The sequence below is a fragment of the Nicotiana tomentosiformis genome, chromosome 1 (genome assembly GCF_000390325.3).
Source record: "Nicotiana tomentosiformis chromosome 1, ASM39032v3, whole genome shotgun sequence".
Taxonomy (NCBI): Eukaryota; Viridiplantae; Streptophyta; class Magnoliopsida; order Solanales; family Solanaceae; genus Nicotiana; species Nicotiana tomentosiformis.
The window spans coordinates 51173526-51194859 of NC_090812.1; the positions used below are offsets into that span (position 1 = coordinate 51173526).

Here is a 21334-nt window from a genome sequence, read left to right on the forward strand (position 1 = left end):
AACTTAAAAATTTCGACAACATGCGATAACTCGAGTTAGGGACCTCCGAATTCGATTCCGGGCATACGCCCAAGTCCCAAATCACGATACGAACCTACATAAACTGTTAAAATACTGATTCGGGTCCGTTTGCTAAAAATGTTGGCCAAAGTCAACTTAATTGAGTTTTAAAGCTCTATTTGATATTTTAATCCATTTTTCATATAAAAACTTTTCGAAAAATTATACGGACTACGCACGCAAGTCAAGGAGCAATAAATAGTGCTTTTCGAGGTCTTAGAACACAGAATTAATTATTAAATTTAAATATGACATTTTGAGTCATCACAGAAATCTTCATTTTGATTTATTTTAGTTATACAACCTCACCGAATTTTCGCCTATTGTTGAATTAGGTAACCAGTAAATTTTGGCCAAGGATGTTCTAAAGAATCTGTTGTTCCAAAGAAATGACAAACTTTTCATATATTTAAACATTCAGCTGTGTTATTAAAAGCAACAAATGATACATTAATGGAACAAGAACTGCCAAACCTTAGAAAAGAAACCATTATCATAAAATGATGTCTCATGGGACAAAGGATGGTTGATTTGTCCTTCCAAATAAAACTTGGATACAGCTACCTAATTAAGAGTATGTACAGCAGAATATTTCTTAATATCAAACAACAGCGCCTCAAATCCATACAAGTTGGAATCAGCTAGTTAATTTACAACACCAGATTAATTAATCCCATGATTGTTGATCTACCCCGTAAAACCTTCACTAAAACAAACGACAACTCCTACATTCTTGCTGGCTATAAATAAATAAAAAATAAGCGATCTACGACTAGTAACAAAGAATCTGAATGGTCACACACTGGACTCAGCTTTAGATCCATTTTCCAGAAGAAAATCCGGTTTTCTTTGGAGGAACTTTCAAGCCAAGTTCTTTACATTGCTCTTCATCAGGTTGTGAGCTCAGAAATCCTGTCCCAACGAAGTGTACTAAGGCTGATGCATCCTCGAGTTTTCTTGTTAAACTCAATGATGCCAAGGAAAGAGGAGCTGAAGAAGTCTTTGATTGCTTCTTTGTTGGCACAGTATCCAGCTCTGCTGCTCTAAGAAAGCGCTCGGTTGCTGCTTCCCAAGAAAGCTCATGCCTTTGTGCGTCAGTCAATGGGGCAGGCTCATCAGCCAATGCCTTGAGTATAGCTTTAACGAATCCATCACCATCATCATATGTTCGGCAATTTGGGAACTGGATGAAGAACTCATTTGACGGATGGTTGGCGCATACAACAATTTTGCCCATAGCTAATGCTTCAGCCGAGGTTGTACAAACCACATCTGTGGTACTTGGATTAAGGAGCACCTTATAGCTGAAACCAAAAAAAGAAGCAAAGACTTCAATTGAAAGAATGGCAATTACGAAACTCCCTACTATAAAAAGTACTCAAACTCTGAGCACTTATACGACTTAAATTATGTTTTTAAATATAACACAAAAATAACCCAAAAAATCTATAAGATCAAAAGAAATCAGAATCAATGAACCAATGATTTTAGCATGATTCATATTCGCTTGGAAAAGTTGTGCCTCATGAACAAGACACAAAAGTTATGTACCAAATGGAGGAGGTTCTAGATATGTTTCAAACAACATTTGAAAGATCCTACAGTAAAACGTTATGTACCAAATTTATCTTTAAGATTGAAAAAGTATCCATGGACTCATTTGTCGTTAACTTATATCCAACTGTCACAGAAAATGATCCAATTATATTCATGTCAGACGTGGTTTCGGTCTCACTCCACGTTTCTCTCTCAATATTTTTGGAGACGAGAAATAATAGCTTCAGTAATGGCAAGGTATATCGTTACTGATAAAGACAAGAAACGGGAGGAGTTGGATGGCTATAGGAGAAAGAAAAGATGAATAAAGTAGTTACATTTGAGATCATACCAACAATGAGTATGCCTTAATTCTTCAGTTTGCGAAGCTAGAGAGGCTCCTCTAGGTGGCTCTCAAATTTAGGCATTTTAAACTTTTTATCTTCAATACCTTAGAAACACAAGGAAATTAACTTGAGAAATATGATAGCAAGATGTGGATGCTAGTTAGATATCCATAGATTCATTTTCATAGCACACAAACGCATTGGATATTGAAAATGAAGATGCAGTCTCAAAGAAACATGAGAAAGAAGAAGTTCAAAGAGCACTAGGATCTTGAAAGCTACTTTGATTTCAAGCTTCCTACAAACTGAATTGGCTTTCTTTTTCTCTCTTAAGTTGGTTTTTTCTATGTTTCCATTTTCTTATATTCATTAGCTTTTCTGCGTTTCCAGATTAGGGATCTTGTACTAGCAAAATTTTCATTTTTAGTCAAGTCAACGATACTGCTAAATTGAGGAGTGCTTTTAGATTGCCGTATTTATTATAATAACCAAAAAAGGATTGTCGTATTTATTCTGCTTGCTAGCTCTAGACGGCAATATTAATGAGGAAAATTGATCATGATGCTTTTGAATCATTAATATCAAAAAATTGTAAAGTTTGCAGCAATTCTGCTATGTAATATTTATTCATTAAAATTAGGTTAAAATTATCAATTGTTTTAGAGCACTTGTGACCTCTGTTTAGCTTTCCTCCTTTCTCGTTTAACTTTTTGCAATTATCAGGCCTAAATATTTGCAGTGTCGAAAACTTACATTTTCTCTTAACTTTTAGGCCACAGGTTTTTAACACCCTAAAATTAAGGTGGCAAAGGAGCTTGAACCAATCATAGATTACTGCTCACAATAGTGTGTTTATGAGTATCCAAAACAGCCCACTTCTTCTCCAGTTCTCACTTCCAGTTCCAAGTTCCACCTATTTTGAACCCTTTAAGCCCGAGTCTAGTTCAACAATTTAAGGCAAGGCACCAGAAAATAAACCCCAAAATCTCTATATATAGTTATCCAGAATCATTTACATTGATTTCACCAGAGTATGTAGGCTTCCCTTTGCAGCCAGCAAAGTGGATCAGGCATGATAAAGTAGGTTCTAGAAACAGCAGATGCATACAAATGATATATATATAACAAGAGGGGAAAACAGTTTAACAGTAAAAAGTGGTTAGCTCTGCAGGTTCTTACTCGTGAAATAAAGGATCTGCATGATCACGTCCAGGATGAGCCCTAACTGCTAATTCCAACTTCTTAGCTTCCACGTCAATCTGAGCAGAATCCTCACCACTACCATATAAATCAATCTCAAATCCGGATAGTTCCTTTTGATGATCACGTAAAAGATCAAGTAGCTCCTTGTACCCTTTGTTCCACAACTTTTTACCAATGTAATAGACACCTTTGCTGAATGCTTGATTGCGAATTTGCTGCTTCTCTCTTGTTTTCAGCCCAATCTCAAGGAACTTTGGATTAACTCCATGCACATTGCAGACCACTGATCTTGGTAGATCCTGGGTTGCAGCGGATAGCCGAATGACCTGCCAATTCAAGCAAGTAACTTCTATAGATCAAGGCATTACGCATAAAGTACCAAAAGTCATGATTCGTAATTATACTACAACTAATCGGTCCAACCAAGTGATCATCAATTCCTATATTACAACCGACCAGATGACCTGAGGCGTGCCTAGCATGCAAAATAGACTGCACAGTGTTCAACTTTTGAGCATGATAGTTTTTGAAAAGGAAATAATATGCAAGCATGTTTCTGCAACAGCTGTTCAAACTTAACAAAGAAACATCAGTACATTAAAGTGTCAAATGTCAAAGAGTTACTTTCAACCTAGGTTAGCTATTAATGATTCATACCAACCCCCCCCCCCCCCCAAACACACAAACCCCACCTCACAAAGTAGATCTTCATAAATAACAAAAAAATTACTGAATAGAAGTATTTTACCTTGTGGCAGTAGATATCAACTACCCAACCATTGATGTACTTTATTAGAAGTGCTACCAATATGTTCCTCTCTCTCTTGACAATCTCCCAATAATTGGTGTGAACAATTCCTACGACCATGCGAAATTTTTTTTTCCATCTCTTCCCGTGATGATACCATGTAAGATGCTCGGGCTCCTCAAGGACTGCGATATCTGCTTCATCATCTGGGATAACTACTGTAATATCCCCCAAAGCAAGAATGCTCCTTATATCTAGAGAGAACTGCACTTCGGAACACAACAATTTATTTCTAATGTAACCCAAAAGCATATCAATTGAAAAAGATAAAAGTACTGATAAACTAAAACAAGCTGCATCAACTGGCAACTACTATACATCATAAGAGGAGTGCCACTCCAAGAATCTTATCATGATGAAATGGCACTAATTCTAGAAGAAGATCGAAAGGAGGAGCTGCAATTCCCCGACAACTAGGTTATCCCTCCCTTGTCGTGATAGTTATTGTTAATGCACTTTAGATGTGATTATTAACAGACTTCAAGTTTACCATTCCATGAAGAAGAGGGGAAAATGTACGATCCATAGTTGGAAGCTTGAGAACAACTTTTATAGGAAATGAATTACTATTTGTTTTCAACAACTAAGGAAATGAAGACAAAATTATTATTTGGAGGCATACACAAAACTTTATAAGGAAAATATATGACATTCTAAATGCACGGAGAGCTGCTTCCCTCCCCACACTCTAGATCAGTCTGGTAAGGAGGAAAAGAAGAATAGTAACTCATAAATATGAAAAAGAAAAGGCACCCATATGGCCATATTTTAAGCATAGTAATTTTCAATTTACATGGTACCTATATTTGATTCAGAAGAATGAACTTTTCACCAGTTGAAGTATGTAATTGGCTACACTACCACAAATCTAAGAGATTGGAGTTTTCAGTGTAATAAAAATTAGACGGGTTCTTATTCATATTTCAGACTTTGAGTTACCTTTCCAGGATAAAAGCGTATACTAAAATTAGATGCAAATCCAGTCCTCTCTTCCACCCATTGGCGGACATAATTTTCCTGCTCCAAGTGTGAATTAAAAGTGATATTATTGGGAAACAAGTGTTCCTGATCTATCAACGGCAGCCAGGGAACGACCAAAGTGACCTTCATCCTACCATCTTTTGCAAGATAGGCCGCACGAAACAGAGGATTAACAGAAGTTCCAGTTAGCCATGGGATGCTTGCAGTAGTGAAGATGGCAATGTGCTGTTTCTTGTCCATTTATGGATGTCAACTCAATTTATTTGCAGCTGTTTTAACATACCAATCAGTGTCAGGAAAGGCCACCTTCGCACACTAAATTTGAAGCTATTTATGAATTCCATGAAATGCATAGACTCATAAAGTGTCTTCAAATAGAAGTTGTCATTTGATGGATGAAAATACTATGCTCTAAATCACTATCAAAAACCAAAAACTTATGAATAATGACTTATTCAAGCAATAAAGTAAAGAAAAAGGAAAATGGTGGTGCAAAAGACACAAAAACTAGTCATTAAACTTCACATATTACCTTCCTAGTAAGTATACAATCTACTGGACAAGGAAATTCAAAGACAAAGGCACAGTTATAAACTCCAGGAACAAAACATCCTAAACCCTAACAGTACTTTTCACGCATAACGTGACATATTTGGTAAAAACAAAATTCTTAAACAGAAACAAATTGAGTTAGGTTAGAAACATCACATAACACACAAACACCCATTTACAGCAACTAGACTTCTAACCCTTTCCACAGCAAAAAAATGCACAAATTTCGACCAATCTGAATAAAGGGGGCTAGAAAATAGTACTAAAAGCTGAATCTTGATCAGCAAAAGTGGCAAGAAAAACAAAGAACTGAAAAAAATAGACAAAACCCATATCAGATTATAACCTTGTCAGTTATTAGTACGCTGAAACACTAAGACAAAGACAAAGACAGAGATTTAGAGGCGGAGTTTAAGACAAGGTATCTTGAGTTGCTTACCTGAATTTTCTCAAACGCCAAGTTGAAGATTCCACACGTTTAGGCAACTTTCTTGAAGAAGAATAATTAGTGCTTTTGAGGCAAATGGAATAATTAATTAATAATACTCATACAAGGGAATAATAATAAGATAATGATAGTAATAATATTGGATTAAAAAGCTAGAATGGGCTGGAAAATGGGGTTTAAAAGCAAAGATGCGAATAATGAACAGGCACTCAAGGAAACTACTTGAACAAGTACAAGTTTGTGTTAGTTTTTTACTTACCGTTGAAAAAAGAAAAGACAGACAAGTTTGCTCGCGTATAAACACTTGATTGGTTGGTTGGTTTGCTGACGAGGTTTTAGAAGGCTTCATTGGCACAACCAAATACCAGCACTGCTTGTGGGCCCCGATGAGTTGCTGGATTCATCCCTGGCACGTGCTAGATTCGGTATCTTTGTTGGCAAAAGTCCAAATTTACCCTCAAGTTTGAAATATAGTGGGCCTTTGTACATAAGAATTGTGAAATTTCGGGAAAAAGTAAAAAAAGTTGTAGTGGTTATTTGAAAAATAAAGTTGTGTTAGAGTATGAATATAATTTTGAGCTGTTTTTAAATTTTTGTGAGTGATCTGAAGTGAAAATTTTAAAAAATAATTTTTTGGCATTTTTTAAATTTTCGAAATTTTTTGAAATTCATCGAAATCGAAAAGTTCATGGCCAAACACTGAAATTGAAAAAAAAAAAGTAAAAATAAATTGACAAAAAAGGGATCTTTTTTATGGCAAAACAAGCCCATAATCTAGATTTGTCCTTAGTTAATAAAAGATCCGAAGAAACTCGGATTATTTCTAGGCAAAAATTAGTTGGATTGATAACTTTTTGGGCCGGCTATTAGAGGTTAACCATATTTCAAATTATAATAGTAAAGTAGCCACGCATCCAATTAAATTGATGTTTTTGCCCTCAATTAAAACACGAAAGACAATTCCAACAATCGGTATTGGGTTCGAAGTTTTGGCAAGTGAAATACCAGTAAACTATGCTGAAAATAAAAAAATTGCTGAAAACTCATGAATGATTTCTAATTTTTAATATTTACTATTACAAAATCCAGAAATGACTCCGAATTTTTTAACCTTTACTACTATTGCAATCCAAAAATGATTCCTGGTTTTTGAATTCAGATTGTACTTCAGTAATTTTGAACCTTTACTAGTGTAAAATTTTAAATCTAGGAACAATTCCTGATTTTTGAACGTTTACTAGTGCAAAATTCATGAATGATTCCTAGTTTTTGAAATTACATTGTACCTCAGCAATTTTGAACTTTTACCATTGCAAAATCTAAAATCCAAGATAAACTACTGATTTTTGAAATTTTACTAGTGCAAAATCCAAGAACTATTCATGGTTTTTGAGTTTATATTATATTTCAGCAATTTTCAACCTTTAAATACAAAATTCAGGTAGATTACTTAGTTTTTGAACCTTTACTAATGCAAACTTCAGGAAAATCCCGAACATTCCATGATTTTTGAAATCATAAACTACTTCAACAACTTTTAGCTTTTAAATACAAAATCCAGGATGATATTTTTGAACCTCTAATTAGCATAAAATCCAAGAAAATTCTTTATAATTTTTGAATTCACATTATATTTCAACAATTGAGAGCTACTGGTTCATGTCATTCAAACTCCATGAATAATTCCTGGATTTTGAACTTATAAATATTAATAGTCCAGTAGTAGTCCTGGAGTTTTTTAGTGTTTTAAAAAGGAGTATTTTTGGGCAGATATTTCCGCTTCAATGTGTGACTATTTTGCCTATATAAGTTAAAATATCACTAAACTCTAATAGCCACCTAACAAGTTGCTATTTACAAAAAAATATTACTATTTCTTGACTGTGCGTAGTTGTCTATGTCGCATAGTGCTAATTAGAATATTGGTCTAAATTGTCTCTATTGTTAGATGTGACATTTGTGAATATAATACACACTAATTATATTAAATAAATTTAATTAGAAGACCCCTAATATGGAATTTTGATAATACTTTTATATCTGGTTCAACGTTGGCAGCAAACAGCATAGTTAAAAAAATTAGTGAGTTTCTGCGTTTTCTAGTGAAAATCCATAACTTGATTTTGTCAAAAATTACTTGTACTCATTACCATAAAAATTTAAAAAAATTAGTGTATATTTGGTATCTCAAAACTCACTGTTTTCAACTAATGAATTCACCTCTTTGTTGTTCTCTTTCAATAAAGTTGTTACGAAAACATTTACTACCATTGAAATTGGATTTGACTTTTGTAAGCTAACACCATGCACGTAAAGCAAGAAAAATTAAGAGTGAGGCCATCCTGCAAAATAGTATATGAACTTATATTCTTTTCATTATTATTTTTAATAGAAATATTAAACATAATATTTAATTTTTTATTATTTAGAATTTATTGAAATGATGTGTAAAGCCATATCTCTACTTTTCGATTATGAAATTTTGAATAGAAAAATAGGCAGCACATGGAATATTAAAATGAGCCCCATATTGTACAATTTTTTAGCTTCACAAACTTTTAACAAATTTCCCCCGATAGTCGTTTAGGCGCCCTTATATATGGCGTACTATTTCATTTATTAAAATCTTTTATGCCCTTTGCTTTTTTTTAGTTGTTTAAATGTATTTTTCATTTAGTATATATTGCAGTAATGTGTAGAACCATATATCAACTTTTTGATTATGAAATTTTAAATAACAAGATTTTATGCCAAACATCTTTATTCTAAAGCAAGCATAGACCAACAAGCAGATATCTCCATTCAAAAAAAATTGAATCTATATGGAGTTCTAATTTAATCTATGGTTGACACTCCTGCTTTATTTTTATTTTGTGTTCTTATTTGTTCTCTTTTAGTAAGTTTTATCTCTGTGGATGCGGGGAAAAAAAACTTTTACGAGAATATACCATTGTAAGACTACTTCTCAATCTTGTAGAGTACAAAATAATTCTATTACATAATTTTCTTTTATATAATTAAGAGGGTGTTTGTAATCTTATAAGCTGGTCAAACTGGCTTATAAGTACTTTTTAACTTATGTACACGTTTGATAAACATTCAAAGCGCTTATAAGCTAAAATCAGTCATAAGTTGGTTATCCCAACTTATGGCTCTTTAGCTTATAAGCATCTTTAGTTTGACCAAAATTTTTACTAGTTTATTTTTTAATTCACAGAATATATTTCCCAAATAAGTTTTTTAATTTTTCCTGCATTCCACATTCGTTGTTCATCCTTTCCTTTAAAAAGATTTTTTTTTAATTTATAACTTTTTGTAAAGTTTTAAGGGTATTTAGTCATTTATCAACATTTGTATACCATACACATCAACTACATATTATCAGTTTCAGCACGTTTATCAAAACACGTAAATACTTATTTAAAAAATTAATTTCATCACTTAAAAATATTTTTTAATATTTCAAACTTATCAGCTATTTATAATATTTTTTGACAAAGCACAGTATAACCGACTAACCCGAATAGCAAAGAAACGGGTTGGATTATCCAAATAGCTCAACTTTTTTCTGCGGGTAATTTGAATGCTTGGTCAGTTGCATGCGGCATTTGGGTACACTGCCAATTTCATCGAAACAGTGCCCAGCATTCCCAATTTCAAACCCTAACAAATTGGATCGAACTTTTAGCTTGAATCACTTTCCCTATTAAAAATAAATTATAGTTTTTCTATCTCCCCTTTTTCTTTTAAATCCGAAGCTGGGAAAAAAGAAGTAACTTCCCTATTGTTGTGTTTTACCCAGGTACCCAAAATTATAATGATTCTTTTGTTTTACGGTACGATAATACTGATTCAGTTTCTGGGTTTTCAAATTCTTGATTCTTTGTCACAAGTAACGCACTGGGTTGTCCTAAAGTTTTGTTCTTTACTCTTCTTTGTTGTTTTCCATTTCTTGTGTGCATTTTGAATTTTAGCCATAGGAAGGTAATAGAAAATTTAGGCTTGTTGTGTGATCATTTTCTACATGTCTTAGAATGCTTTTGTTTATACAAACATTATCTTGGTGTGCACCATACAGCAATAAACTTCTGCCGATTCATTAGAACAGTAAGAGCGAGAATAAGAGACTGGAAAACGGAAATGCAGCTACGGTTGAGGTCTTTGATTGTTTTTAGAAGATTTAATCACTCACCTTTACTTGAACGGTAAGAGAAATAAAAGGAATCTGATTATCCATCTTAATATAATTGTTTCTCATAAGATATCCATTTTTGCATGATCCAATTTGACCATAAATTCTTCGATGTAGGATCAAGTTTGGTTACCGAACATCATCAATCAGTAATTGTAATGGAAGTCCCAACTTTGACGTAACTTATTATTTGCTGGCATGTTTGAGTTTATGTTTTTCAATAATGTTCAGGTTTGAACTGGAAAAATGCTGATGGGCCATGCTGATGGGTTTCCAAATCTCGGTTCATCGTCGAAGTTACTGCATTCTGATCCTGAATCAGAGCCTGATGATGATGAAGAGGCTGATACTCCTGAACAGATACTATACATGGCTTCTTTTGATGAACTTGGAGCGAAAAGTGTTCAGTATGACACTATAATCTGGCTCTCTATATCGTTGCTGCTAGTTTTAGCTTGGGGTATTGGAATAATTATGTTACTCTATCTGCCCATACGAAGATATGTGCTCAAAAAGGAAATTTCATCACGCAAACTGTATGTTACTCCAGATGAAATAGTTTACGAGGTATCAATTGCTTGATCAAGTCATGCTGTTTTCTTGAGACAATATAGAGCTGATACATTTTTTTTTTGGTCAATTGTAGGTGTCAAGACTTTCATTTGTACCATTTTGGGGACACGTAAAATTTGAAAAGCACATTCCTCTTCCTTTAGTGATAGATATTATTATTGAACAAGGTACCAACTGCAACTTTTCTTATCCTATATCCTTTAAAACTCTTCTATTGTTCTTTTGGTTCAACCTCATTCAAAATTTTTGCATTGATCGGCCATCCATTGATAAAGAGGTCGTGCTAGATGAACAGTGGAATGAAGTTATGCTGGACAAGAATCAATCCACTATGCCTCAATCCCAAAATAGAGGCCTTAACTTTCAAATGAATTTTATGTTCCTGCTAAAAATTGGACTTTTCCATTGACACTTGTGGGCTAAATTCTAAATTCTGATTTGATCTCACCGAATCACATTGCATAATACTGCTCTCCAGTCTCATGAACGTTTTGCCCTGCTAGTGGCTGCCGTTATCTATCTATAACCAAAGCACATAATTATATGTCTTCCATTTTCCTCAAAACTTAAAGAAGTAGTAACTTCTCAATTGGTTGCATCTGGCAAAATCTTACAATCTCATGAACATCTACTAGTAATTTGTTGCATGTAAATTATATGTCCCTGTTCAACTGTGAAGTTTTGGATAAGCAGATCCTTGGTTGCTACATCTTTGAAGAACAATTTAAACTTGTCATTACAAGTTTCACAAGATCTGAGCTTGTGCATGTCTTTCTCTGATGTAAAGAGCAGTAGAGAAGGTATAGTATCCAATCAGATTAAGAGAGAAAAAAGAAAAGGAGAATCTGACTTGACGGTCTTGTGGTGGATAAAGTAGTAATACTCTATACAGCAAGAATAAACATTTTCTAAGAATTTGAGTAGGAAGAAAAGGAAAGCAAGTTTAGACATTGAGCAGATAAGCGTTAGCCATATCGTAATGCAACTACTAGCCACTAGCTTGGTAATTCTCATTCAGTTCATAACAGTCAATATTACTCACCCATGGCCGTTCATTCTCACATTCATTATCTTCTTGAACTCTAAACATTTTAAATAATTTCTCTTTTGTTCTTTTCAACTGTTTTACTTGATAAATTATTTTTTCTGACCCTCTGTAGTACCTCATGAACGCCTTTTGCTCCCTATTGCTGTTAAAAACTTTACCAATTTATGTTTGTAGGTTGCTTACAGTCAATGTTTGGTCTGCACACCTTCAGAGTGGAAAGTATAGCACGTGGAAAAGCTGCACCAGTTGATGAACTGCAGGTGCAAGGTGTACATAATCCTGGACTCCTAAGGAAGGTAAAATAATCTGTTATGCTCTGTGAAACTTCTCCTTTTGCTTTTGGGATTTTTCACTCAATATATTAGTTCCACTGATCTATGATTTTACTTTTTGTGGGTTCATTGGCAGACCAGAACATTGATTATGAAGTTTGAAGTGTCAATACATTTTTTGCAGGTCATCGTAACTGAAGCATCAAAGGTCATACATGTTGGAAGGAGTTGGAGACCTGTGGTTCAAGGTGGTGACGGTGAAAGTATTTCTCGCATGGAGTCCTTAACTCAGGCTCCAGCTGTTTTGAGATCACCATCTAAAACTTTAAAGGTAAGAACGATAATCCAACATTTTTGCCTAAATCAGATCCTTAGGCCCAGGGTCTTTTGAGATTTTGTTTACCAGGTTGGTTATAGAAGACCACTTTGTCTGAATTTACTGCTATGGGCTTAATTTCTTCCTGAAAATCTTAAGACAATGTATCTTTTTGCATGGATGATAGTAAGGCGTAAAGTTGTATTAATGACGCCTGATCGCTATAACGCACTGCAGAAGGGCATCATGCCACTAGATCAGATTTATCTCTTTGTTTTGGGCAATTTTCATGTCAAAAACATAATCGAGAAACACAATGAAATAGGGTCACCTTATCTTGTCGTTTCAAGTGATGTCCCGTTTGTCTATATCATTTTATCTGAACCTGTTATTAAGTAGAACCCCAGTACTCTTACATCTAGTAGCAGAATACAGTTTTATCTTACATCCATGATCCATCATTACTATGAATGGACAATGTAAATCAAGTCCTATTAAAATCTTTCTTTTTATCTTATTTTACTTAAATATCTGAACTTGCATCTATCTATTATGCAGCTGACAGGCTCCCCACGCCATGCTTCAATGGAGCCCAGAAGTTTTGTATCTTCTGATTTTCTGCTTCATAAGCTTGAACAAGTTAATAAATCAGTAAAGGTGAATACCCCGTCTATTACTGCATGTTACTTTCTAATTACTTGACATTTATCGCCTTGAATACTGTTTAAGTTCTCAAGATGTTTTGCAAAGCAAATGAACCGAGTATGATCTTATTAGAAACAGCGAGCATAATAGCAATGAGTTAGAACTTCATTTCATTCTAAGCATATTCTTTGTGCCAATGAAACTTTTTCATTTTAAACATATGCTTTATGCCATGTTTTTGAAACTTTCTCTCGTATAACAAGTCTTCTCTTACATGACCAGAAAATTGAGTTTCTTATCGAGAAGTCCCCAGCCACCCCAGGAAGCAGCTAACAGAATTGATTTATGCCTTTGCCTCAACAACATAAGCACTCGTATGAACCAGAAGAAGTTGCTTACCTAGAAACTCTCAAGCAACCCGAGGGAGCAGCTATTGGGGGTTACTTTGTGCCTCATTAGCTTTTCCTTGTAAGAGCTTATGTAACCAGAAAAGCTAAATTTGCGTATGGCACTCCAGGAACCAGCTAATAGGATATCTATGCCTCATGATGTCAGCGTTTGCAATGCAAATTAACCGGTTTAAGCCATTGGGTGTGAGATCTTCCCAACTGGTTATAGTTCCTCCGCATGAGAGTTTGGCAATCTAGATTTGCTGCAAGTTTGGATCAACTTTTGGACTATAAACAGAGAGACTCTCTCTTTCAAGCAACTATACTTGGCCTCATTTGTAATAAGGGACTTAGAGCCACATTTTAATTTCAAATGTGAAATCTTAAAGTGTTTGATAACCTAAATTACAGTTGTATTTGGATTTGATCATGCCTGTCTTCTCGGGTTTGGATAAATGACCCCACTTGTGAACAGCATCAGTAATTTGCTTACCAAAGGGACAAAAGTATATATTACTCCCTCTTATATTAACGGTCGTAATTATTAGAAATAGTTGTCTCAAATTATTTGTCATTTTAGAAGTTTAAGACAAAATTGATTGTTTTTTTTCCTTTTTTATCCTTAGTAATAATTGTTCTTGAAGATGGAGATAACACATAGAATAAATATTCACTGAAGAGAGATTATATTTTAAGACATAAATAATGGTGGAATAGTCTAATCCTTTTTCTAATTAATATTTCTTAAGGGTGTGTAAAAGAGAAATACGACACATAATATGAGACATAGAGAGTAGTATATCATAGGTTTATCGTTTCTCGCAATATTTTGCATTGGACAAAACCTATTTTGCATACAGTCTAGCCAAACTAACACTTAGGGTGTGTTTGGTACGAAGGAAAATGTTTTCCTAGAAAATGTTTTCATGAAAAATGAGTAGTTTTATCACTTATTTTCTCTTGTTTGGTTGGTGAGTGAAAAACTTTTTCCGAAAAATATTTTCTTGTGTTTGGTCAGAGAGTAAAAAATATTTTATTTTTTATGCTACTTTCCTTACCCCCTCCCCAAGTCCATATGTTTCCTTGCTCCCCCCTCCCCCCTAAATAGCCAACGTTATCAAGACTCTATTTTCTTCAAGAATTTAATCATTCCTTTAAAAATTCACACAAACCCAAAGGAACTAATGTGGTGCTTTACTTTTTTATGCAAAAATAACATTAAAATTTGTGCTCCATAACTAAAAAGAAAATACTCTTTTTTGGTTGAAAAAGAAAGTACTCTTTCTAAAACATGAAAATAAAATTCTATTTTTATTGAAACAAAAGAAAATACTTTTTCTACATCATGAAAAGAAAATACTTATTTTATTGAAATGAAAAAAGTACTTTTTTTTACATCATGAAAAGAAAATACTTTTCTACATAAAAAAAAAAGTAATTTTTTTTTGTTAAAATTAAAAAAAAATACTCATTTGTTGAAATAAAAAAAAAATCTATCTATAACATGAAAAGAAAGTACTATTAATAATATTTTTATTTGGGGTGGGGTGGGTAGTGTTTGACCAAAAAATATAACTTCCGGTTAAACTATTAAATTTATGTAACAAGGGGTTAAATCTAGTTAAGTATAATAGCTCTAGACACTGATCTTGAAAACGTACAGTAGATGGACAAATCCCGTAAATGGTTGATGGCAATAAGTGCAAAATATTCTTAAAGCATGAACATTAATGGAGATATAACTAACAATAAATGCCATTTAAGTAAATAAGGAGAAAGATTAACCCAATAATGAATGGGTTGAATGAATATTTCTCATGACAATGATGAATGATAGATAGGTCCAAGATTCGTATGATCAATCCTCGGATCTGGTGGAAAGGTGAGAATAATATGAACAAGAATCTTTATCAAAAGGTAGTCTTTGTATTTTTGCGAGAGAGAAAGTATTCTTCTCAAAAGTGTTCTTATCAAAATCAATATTACATGCCCCTATCATTGTCGCTTCTTTCTATATATGAGGCATTTTTCCTAGGAAACCTTAATAGTACAAATGCAAGGAATATCCACTGGAATATTCCCTTTTAGTATCCTATCCTGGCAAATTAGCTGTTACAAGTCTTATCATCAATAGTCAATCTCGACATCGACCCTTGTTGATATCTCGACTGCGACAACATCTCGATTACGGCTCATGTCGGCACCTCGGACAATGACTTCGATGCATCTTGGGCGAGCTCGACCGACTCTTTCTTTAATGCCATATTACGCTAAATATCCTAAGGGCCTATATAGGTAGGTGGGGTTGGGGATGGGGAATAGGGTGGGAGTGGATTGGTGAGGATGGGGAATAGGGTGGAGAAGGTTGAGAAGGATGTTCGGACTTGGCTGATTGGTAAAAGTATATAAAAAAGTTACCAATACTTGGTTTTTAGAGTTCACTTGAAAATGGTTCAAATTTTATATTTATAAATCATTAACAACCTTCGTTATAAATTTGTAACTAATGTAGTGATACTTTGCTTCTCGTTAATATCCTAATAAATTTGCAAGTGAACATATGTAATGTGGAATCATGAAGATAATACAGTAGTTAAAATTTTCTTAAAGAATATGTAATCAAGTTCGGTAAAAACAAGAAATTTTCAGGGGAAAAAAGACCCACCAAGATCTAACCTCGGCCTGACCAGCGAACTGAATTGAAAAATGAGCAGCAAGAAGATATTAATAGTTGGAGGCACAGGCTACTTGGGGCAGCATCTTCTACAAGAAATCCAGTATACTCTTCCATATGCTCTCTCATTATCCTTCACATACCACACCAACCCTCCTCTTGAGCCTCTACTAAGAGCCATTCCTCATGTCCTACCCTTCCATGTTGATTTACAAACCGGCAATGGCTTTGATGCCATCTCTCAAAATTTTGGTCAGGTCTGAATTTTACACCACTAAAGATTCCATTTTTCGATTGTGGGTCTTGAAGAATTACTATTCTTTTGCTTGCATTTTCATTTTTGGGCAAGTTTACATTTCACACAACACACAGTTACTGAAGATTCCATTTTTCACTTGTGGGTCTTGAAGATTACATTTTTTTCTTTTCTCACTTCTATTTTGGTGATTGAGATATGCATCTCAGAAAATTTTGGTTTGAATTGCACTACATACTTAACTAAAAATTTCATTTCGTTTTTCTTTTGTCGGTCTTGAATGTTTTACATTTTTTCTTTTTGCATTTTCGTTTTGGTGATTGAATTGTTACTAAAGATTCCATCTTTCTTTTTGTTAGTCTTCAGGAATTACATTTGCAGTATAGAGTAAATTAACTGTTTTCTAGATGCTCACTATGTCTTGTACTTTAGTTTTCTTTCTGAGAGTTTGGGATTCTACACAAGGGAGTGTCCATTTGTGTTGTTCATATTCTATCTGATATGAAGAGGTGGATCCAATATATAGGCAGAGGGCGGAATGTCTCACATTCTGTCTATATATATATATATATATATATATGTTTATATAAAATTTAAAGAAAAAACTTCTTATACGTATATGTATAGTAAAAGATGCACTCGCTGCCTTCAAATTCTTGTTTGCCTCGACTGATATCACTCAGGGTGGTTAAATTTATTTACGCGTGGTTTTGGTGTCTGTTTTTTGTGATCAAGGATAAATCCCTAAATTGTGGATTGCCTAGTAGGTCAAAATTATTACTATACCACTTAAAGTGTCTGTAATAGCTAACATCATGCTTTGCAATGTGAATGAGCAGCCTGATGTTGTGGTTAATTGTGCTGCACTTTCTATTCCGCGTGCCTGTGAAGCGGATCCTACTGCTGCCATGGCTATTAATGTGCCGTCTGTTCTTGTCAAATGGTTGTCAAGCTTTAGCAATGGTGGTATTCTTCTGATTCACTTGTCTACTGATCAAGGTAAGGCACATAGAAGTCGTTGTAGTAACAATAGTTAATTCATTACAGAAGTATGAGAGTTTCTTGCTTCTGTCTTGAGCTGGTTATGCTTCTTAGGCTAAGTATGTTGGTTCTCTACAGGGGAGGAGAATGGTAAAACGTTGATTTACTTTAATTGGTTCTGCTTGGTCATTGTTTCACTTTTTTGGTACAGTTGGAAATAAGTAAACCTAGATGAAATGTAAAATGGATATACTTCCTCCCTTTGTAAGACTTCTGAGAGTGAAAATTTCATCGCGGAGTATGCAAGTCCTCCACTATTACCATACTCCACTTCTACTTGGTTACTGGGCAGTCTATTCTGCCCTTGCACTCATCTTACATTCAATGTTGCTTTGGAGCCTTTGACTTCGTTTACACTGATATAACAGATTCTCCTTTTCTCGTTTGTTGAAAAAGGATTCACCTGTTTCATCAGATGTTAAACTTTATCTCCTCGCTAAACTCTGTTTCAATGTTGCTTTGTGCCTGCATTGAAGTGCCGCTAAGTGAGATGAAGCACCCTACCTGCACTGCACCTAGCTTGACGGCTTAAGCACACCTCAATTTGAGCCATTAACAACACTGCTGGCTATCAATATCATAGGGCCCAAACCATATATACTTAATTCCTGGTGTAGCTACCTCCGAAATTCCTTCCTAAGAAACAAATTCTGGCACAAGCATGTCATTAATAGATAAAGAACTGGTTCCTTCTAACACATGGGAAATTCTTTAGTATCAAGGAAAGCAGCAGTAGGTTTGACATGTTATTTTGAAGTTTCTGTAACTCCTCAGGCAGATACAGGTGAAAATGTTTAAAATTAACTAGACACTTGGATAAGGAAGATACTGACTTCAATATCTGGTGCATAAAAATCTTGACAAAATTAGGACGTTAACTTCTGTTCACCGATTTGCCTGATATTTTTGTTGATGTTAATTCTTCATATTGTTTGTTTGGTAGTGTTCCTTTCCATGAATAGATTTGAAGAAGTTTTTTGCAACCTAAGAATCTGTGATCATGCTCTCTTTCTTGTTGATATAACTTTACCAAATTGTTGAATGTTCTCATGTGGCTGGACTGACAGTCATTTAATTTTAGAATGTTCTCATGTCTCTTGACTAATGCACACCAATTTTAATGGGACAAGGTGAAGCTAATTTGACTTCATTTCAGTTTATGAAGGGACCAAATCCTTCTACAAGGAAGATGATGAAACCCTTCCTGTTAATGTTTATGGAAGATCAAAGGTAGCAGCAGAGCAGTTTATATCTGCAAATTACTCAAATTTTGCAATTTTGAGGAGCAGTATTATTTATGGACCTCAGACTGTCTCCCCTGTCCCAAAATCACTTCCAGTTCAGGTGGATACGATGAACTTCACCTTATTCTTGCACTTGTCCAACTTCATTAAGGGGTTGTTCAGTAGACTGAGTGGGGGCCATATTAGCCTCCATGTTTTCTTCATTTGTTTGCTACTTTGCTTGGAAATTTAACCACTTTATATCTTTTTTTGATGCTTAACCTAACCACTTCATAGTATGTCAAGCTTTTTTTTTGTTTGGCCTGTAAGTTGATTTAAACTTGATATTGAGATGTATTCAAGCTCACACTGTCACACATAATAATTTGTGCTCTATCTGAGATTACTATTGAATTCCATCTATTTGTACCCTATTTTTGGACTCAATGGTCATATCATAGGGAGTGACTAGTGAGTAACTCTATTAAGCTTTATAATCTATAGTACGTGTTGTTACATTAACTGAACATAAAATTGATTAGTTAGTCATGATTCTATTATGATACACCAACAAGAACAACCACGTCTCAACCAAGCATTTCTACTATGATATATGGCATTAAATTACTTGACTGCTGGGCTTTGTCTGATTCTTCACATGAAAATCATGCAGTGGATGGATAGCGTTCTTGCGAAGGGAGATGCCATGGAGTTTTTTCATGATGAGTTCCGTTGTCCTATCTATGTTAAGGATCTCGTGACCATCATATGGACATTAACGAATAGATGGATCTCAGGTTTGTCATGCTTTGACCCTCCAGATTGGATTGCGTCGATCAAAGTTACATAGCTTTTTGACAAGCCTCGATGTCTGTATTAACAAAGATGTGATACTCTTTTACCTGTTACCTTTCTCAAAGAAAGAAAAGAAAAAGAAAAAGAAAAGAGGAGTATGTGATACCCTTCTTCACTTTTTCTTTTTTACATGTGTGTGTTATGTTACTGAAAGCTTTTCACTGTAATCTCTGATTGGACTGTATCATGCTCCTCTTTTTGTTTTCTGAAAGTCCATTGTAAAGACCTACAAAGGTTCTTCTTTTCAGAGGTAGAATTGGAGCTTTGGGGCAGAAAGGTATCAGTTACCTTCTGAAAATGTTCTAGGATTGGTTCTATTCTTTATGGTAGTTTTCTACATATTTAATCCACCCTTTCTTGTTGCATGATAATTCTTTTGAAATATATTATTGAGTTAACTGGAATATAATCCAGAACAATAGTTCAGCTCAGTGTCCAATGGTTCACTATGGCTCAATGCAGAAAAATTCCACAACATTACTATCGATGTGGTTGACATTTATATTATCAAACTTTTTCCTTTTAAAGCCTTGTAGTAAAGTTTGTGACTAAAGATTACCTGAATTTCTGTCTCCTTGACCTTTCGCATTTTATCACTTGATGTGCGTTGTTTCTAGGGAGAGAGCCGATACAGTTACTTTTGAACGTGGGTGGACCAGATCGTGTTTCCAGGGTTCAGATGGCTGAAGCCATTGCACATATTAGAGGTTATAATTTGTCATTGATCAAACCAGTGTCTTCATCAACTGTAAGTAATATTGACATTTGCATGTGCACACAAACAAATTATCAAAAGTAGACTCTTAATTTCTCATTTTCCGGCCAGCTTCTGTTGTACCAATACATGAGCTTTCAATCTGCTTTCACCGTCATTTTCTCCCTGTTGTGTTGCACTACTAGCACAAAACAGCTGGAAGAAAATATCGCTAATGCTATTCTGTTCAAACCATGTACCTAACATGCGTATGTTATCTGAACTTTCTAGGTTAACCGCGGTGTAAAATCTCCAGCAGATATATCCATGGATATCACCAGATTGATTCAGACACTCAATATGTCAACAACTGCATTTAGGGATGGTGTTAAATTGACACTTGAAGCTGAACTTGCTTCAGCATCATAGTAGCTTGTCACTTGCTCTTTTACCAGAATGTCATCTTTGGGGTGTATACTGAGGTTCATTGGATCTCCTGAAGGGATAGTTGCTGCCGAGCGGTCGGTAAAGCCGTTGGATTCAGAAGGTTCAACTTGCAAACTTAGTACCAATTCTATGTGATTTTAAGAAGTTTATCATCCATGTAGAAGGGTATGGTTAGTTTTTTCATGTGTGGTATGGTTCATAAATTCATGAGACTATACATCCATTATCTGTGTTTAGCATCATGCCCTTTTTTGGAGTGATAATTGTGATGTCTGGGTCGGCTTGCACCTCAACTATTCCACGAGGCTCTTGCTACCTTCTATCAATACAAGTACCGGGTAACTCTGCACACCTAGAATTATGCATCTTCTATAGAAATGTAAAAAGAACGAATGCACGTGTAGACATAGTCACACTCATTGTCTTTGACGAAAAGAATTAGAAATGTATTTGTAAATTCTACGCCATTCATTTCATTCTTTGTAGTGATGTTTAATTAGATATAAAGTTAAAGAAATAAAGAAAGATTTCCGACAAATGAGCTAAACATGAAAGGTGGAGATGTTCCATATATCCTTTAATATTTCTTTCTCCTAATAAAAATGTTACTGTGTAAGCTTTATATCAGTTGAGTTTCGACAAGTCCCGTCAGTATTCCAAATACAGAAGATGATATTCATTTGAAAGATACTAAAAAAAAATAAAAAAAAAAATAAAAAAAATGTGTTTGCAAAATGGTACTAACGGAGATTTGCTTAAGTGGGTTCGGCTCTG

The 21334-nt window shown here is 34.5% G+C and overlaps 3 protein-coding genes across 5 annotated transcripts; 2 read left to right on the plus strand and 1 right to left on the minus strand.

Annotated features, from left to right (window-relative positions):
• Positions 1–535: 535 nt before the first annotated feature.
• Positions 536–6134, minus strand: LOC104118521 (digalactosyldiacylglycerol synthase 2, chloroplastic). The gene is made up of 5 exons (XM_009629782.4): positions 5927–6134; positions 4894–5204; positions 3895–4158; positions 3123–3472; positions 536–1364 (listed from the first exon to the last, which is right to left on the minus strand). The coding sequence occupies exons 2-5, from the start codon at positions 5173–5175 to the stop codon at positions 875–877; spliced, it is 1386 nt and encodes a 461-aa protein (XP_009628077.1). The 5' UTR covers positions 5176–5204; positions 5927–6134; the 3' UTR covers positions 536–874.
• A 3337-nt stretch (positions 6135–9471) lies between these two features.
• LOC104118529 (uncharacterized) lies at positions 9472–13921 on the plus strand. 3 transcript variants are annotated; one of them, XM_009629801.4, is made up of 8 exons: positions 9472–9737; positions 10014–10140; positions 10359–10694; positions 10774–10867; positions 11923–12044; positions 12205–12351; positions 12895–12993; positions 13264–13921. In XM_009629801.4, exons 3-8 carry the CDS (start codon positions 10374–10376, stop codon positions 13312–13314), a joined length of 834 nt encoding a protein of 277 aa, XP_009628096.1. In that variant the 5' UTR covers positions 9472–9737; positions 10014–10140; positions 10359–10373; the 3' UTR covers positions 13315–13921. The 3 variants fall into 3 exon arrangements, with proteins under 3 accessions (XP_009628096.1, XP_009628089.1, XP_070038659.1); XM_009629794.4 differs by lacking the exon at positions 10014–10140 and having other exon boundaries at positions 9473–9737; XM_070182558.1 differs by lacking the exons at positions 9472–9737; positions 10014–10140 and having other exon boundaries at positions 10341–10694.
• Positions 13922–15952: 2031 nt separating this feature from the next.
• Positions 15953–20918, plus strand: LOC104118543 (uncharacterized). The gene is made up of 6 exons (XM_009629812.4): positions 15953–16301; positions 17140–17299; positions 18498–18685; positions 19238–19361; positions 20037–20167; positions 20405–20918. The coding sequence occupies exons 1-6, from the start codon at positions 16077–16079 to the stop codon at positions 20540–20542; spliced, it is 966 nt and encodes a 321-aa protein (XP_009628107.1). The 5' UTR covers positions 15953–16076; the 3' UTR covers positions 20543–20918.
• Positions 20919–21334: the final 416 nt, after the last annotated feature.

Excerpts from the sequence above, each read along its gene's own strand:
- LOC104118521 (XM_009629782.4), bottom strand. The coding sequence starts at position 5,175 with ATGGACAAGAAACAGCACATTGCCATCTTCACTACTGCAAGCATCCCA. Across the intron at positions 4,159-4,893 it reads TACGCTTTTATCCTGGAAAG|TTCTCTCTAGATATAAGGAG; the intron begins GTAACTCAAAGT and ends TCCGAAGTGCAG. Across the intron at positions 3,473-3,894 it reads TTGATATCTACTGCCACAAG|GTCATTCGGCTATCCGCTGC; the intron begins GTAAAATACTTC and ends TTGAATTGGCAG.
- LOC104118543 (XM_009629812.4), top strand. The coding sequence starts at position 16,077 with ATGAGCAGCAAGAAGATATTAATAGTTGGAGGCACAGGCTACTTGGGG. Across the intron at positions 16,302-17,139 it reads TCTCTCAAAATTTTGGTCAG|CCTGATGTTGTGGTTAATTG; the intron begins GTCTGAATTTTA and ends GTGAATGAGCAG. Across the intron at positions 20,168-20,404 it reads AACCAGTGTCTTCATCAACT|GTTAACCGCGGTGTAAAATC; the intron begins GTAAGTAATATT and ends TGAACTTTCTAG.
- LOC104118529 (XM_009629801.4), top strand. The coding sequence starts at position 10,374 with ATGCTGATGGGCCATGCTGATGGGTTTCCAAATCTCGGTTCATCGTCG. Across the intron at positions 10,868-11,922 it reads AGATATTATTATTGAACAAG|GTTGCTTACAGTCAATGTTT; the intron begins GTACCAACTGCA and ends TTATGTTTGTAG. Across the intron at positions 12,994-13,263 it reads AAGTTAATAAATCAGTAAAG|AAAATTGAGTTTCTTATCGA; the intron begins GTGAATACCCCG and ends TTACATGACCAG.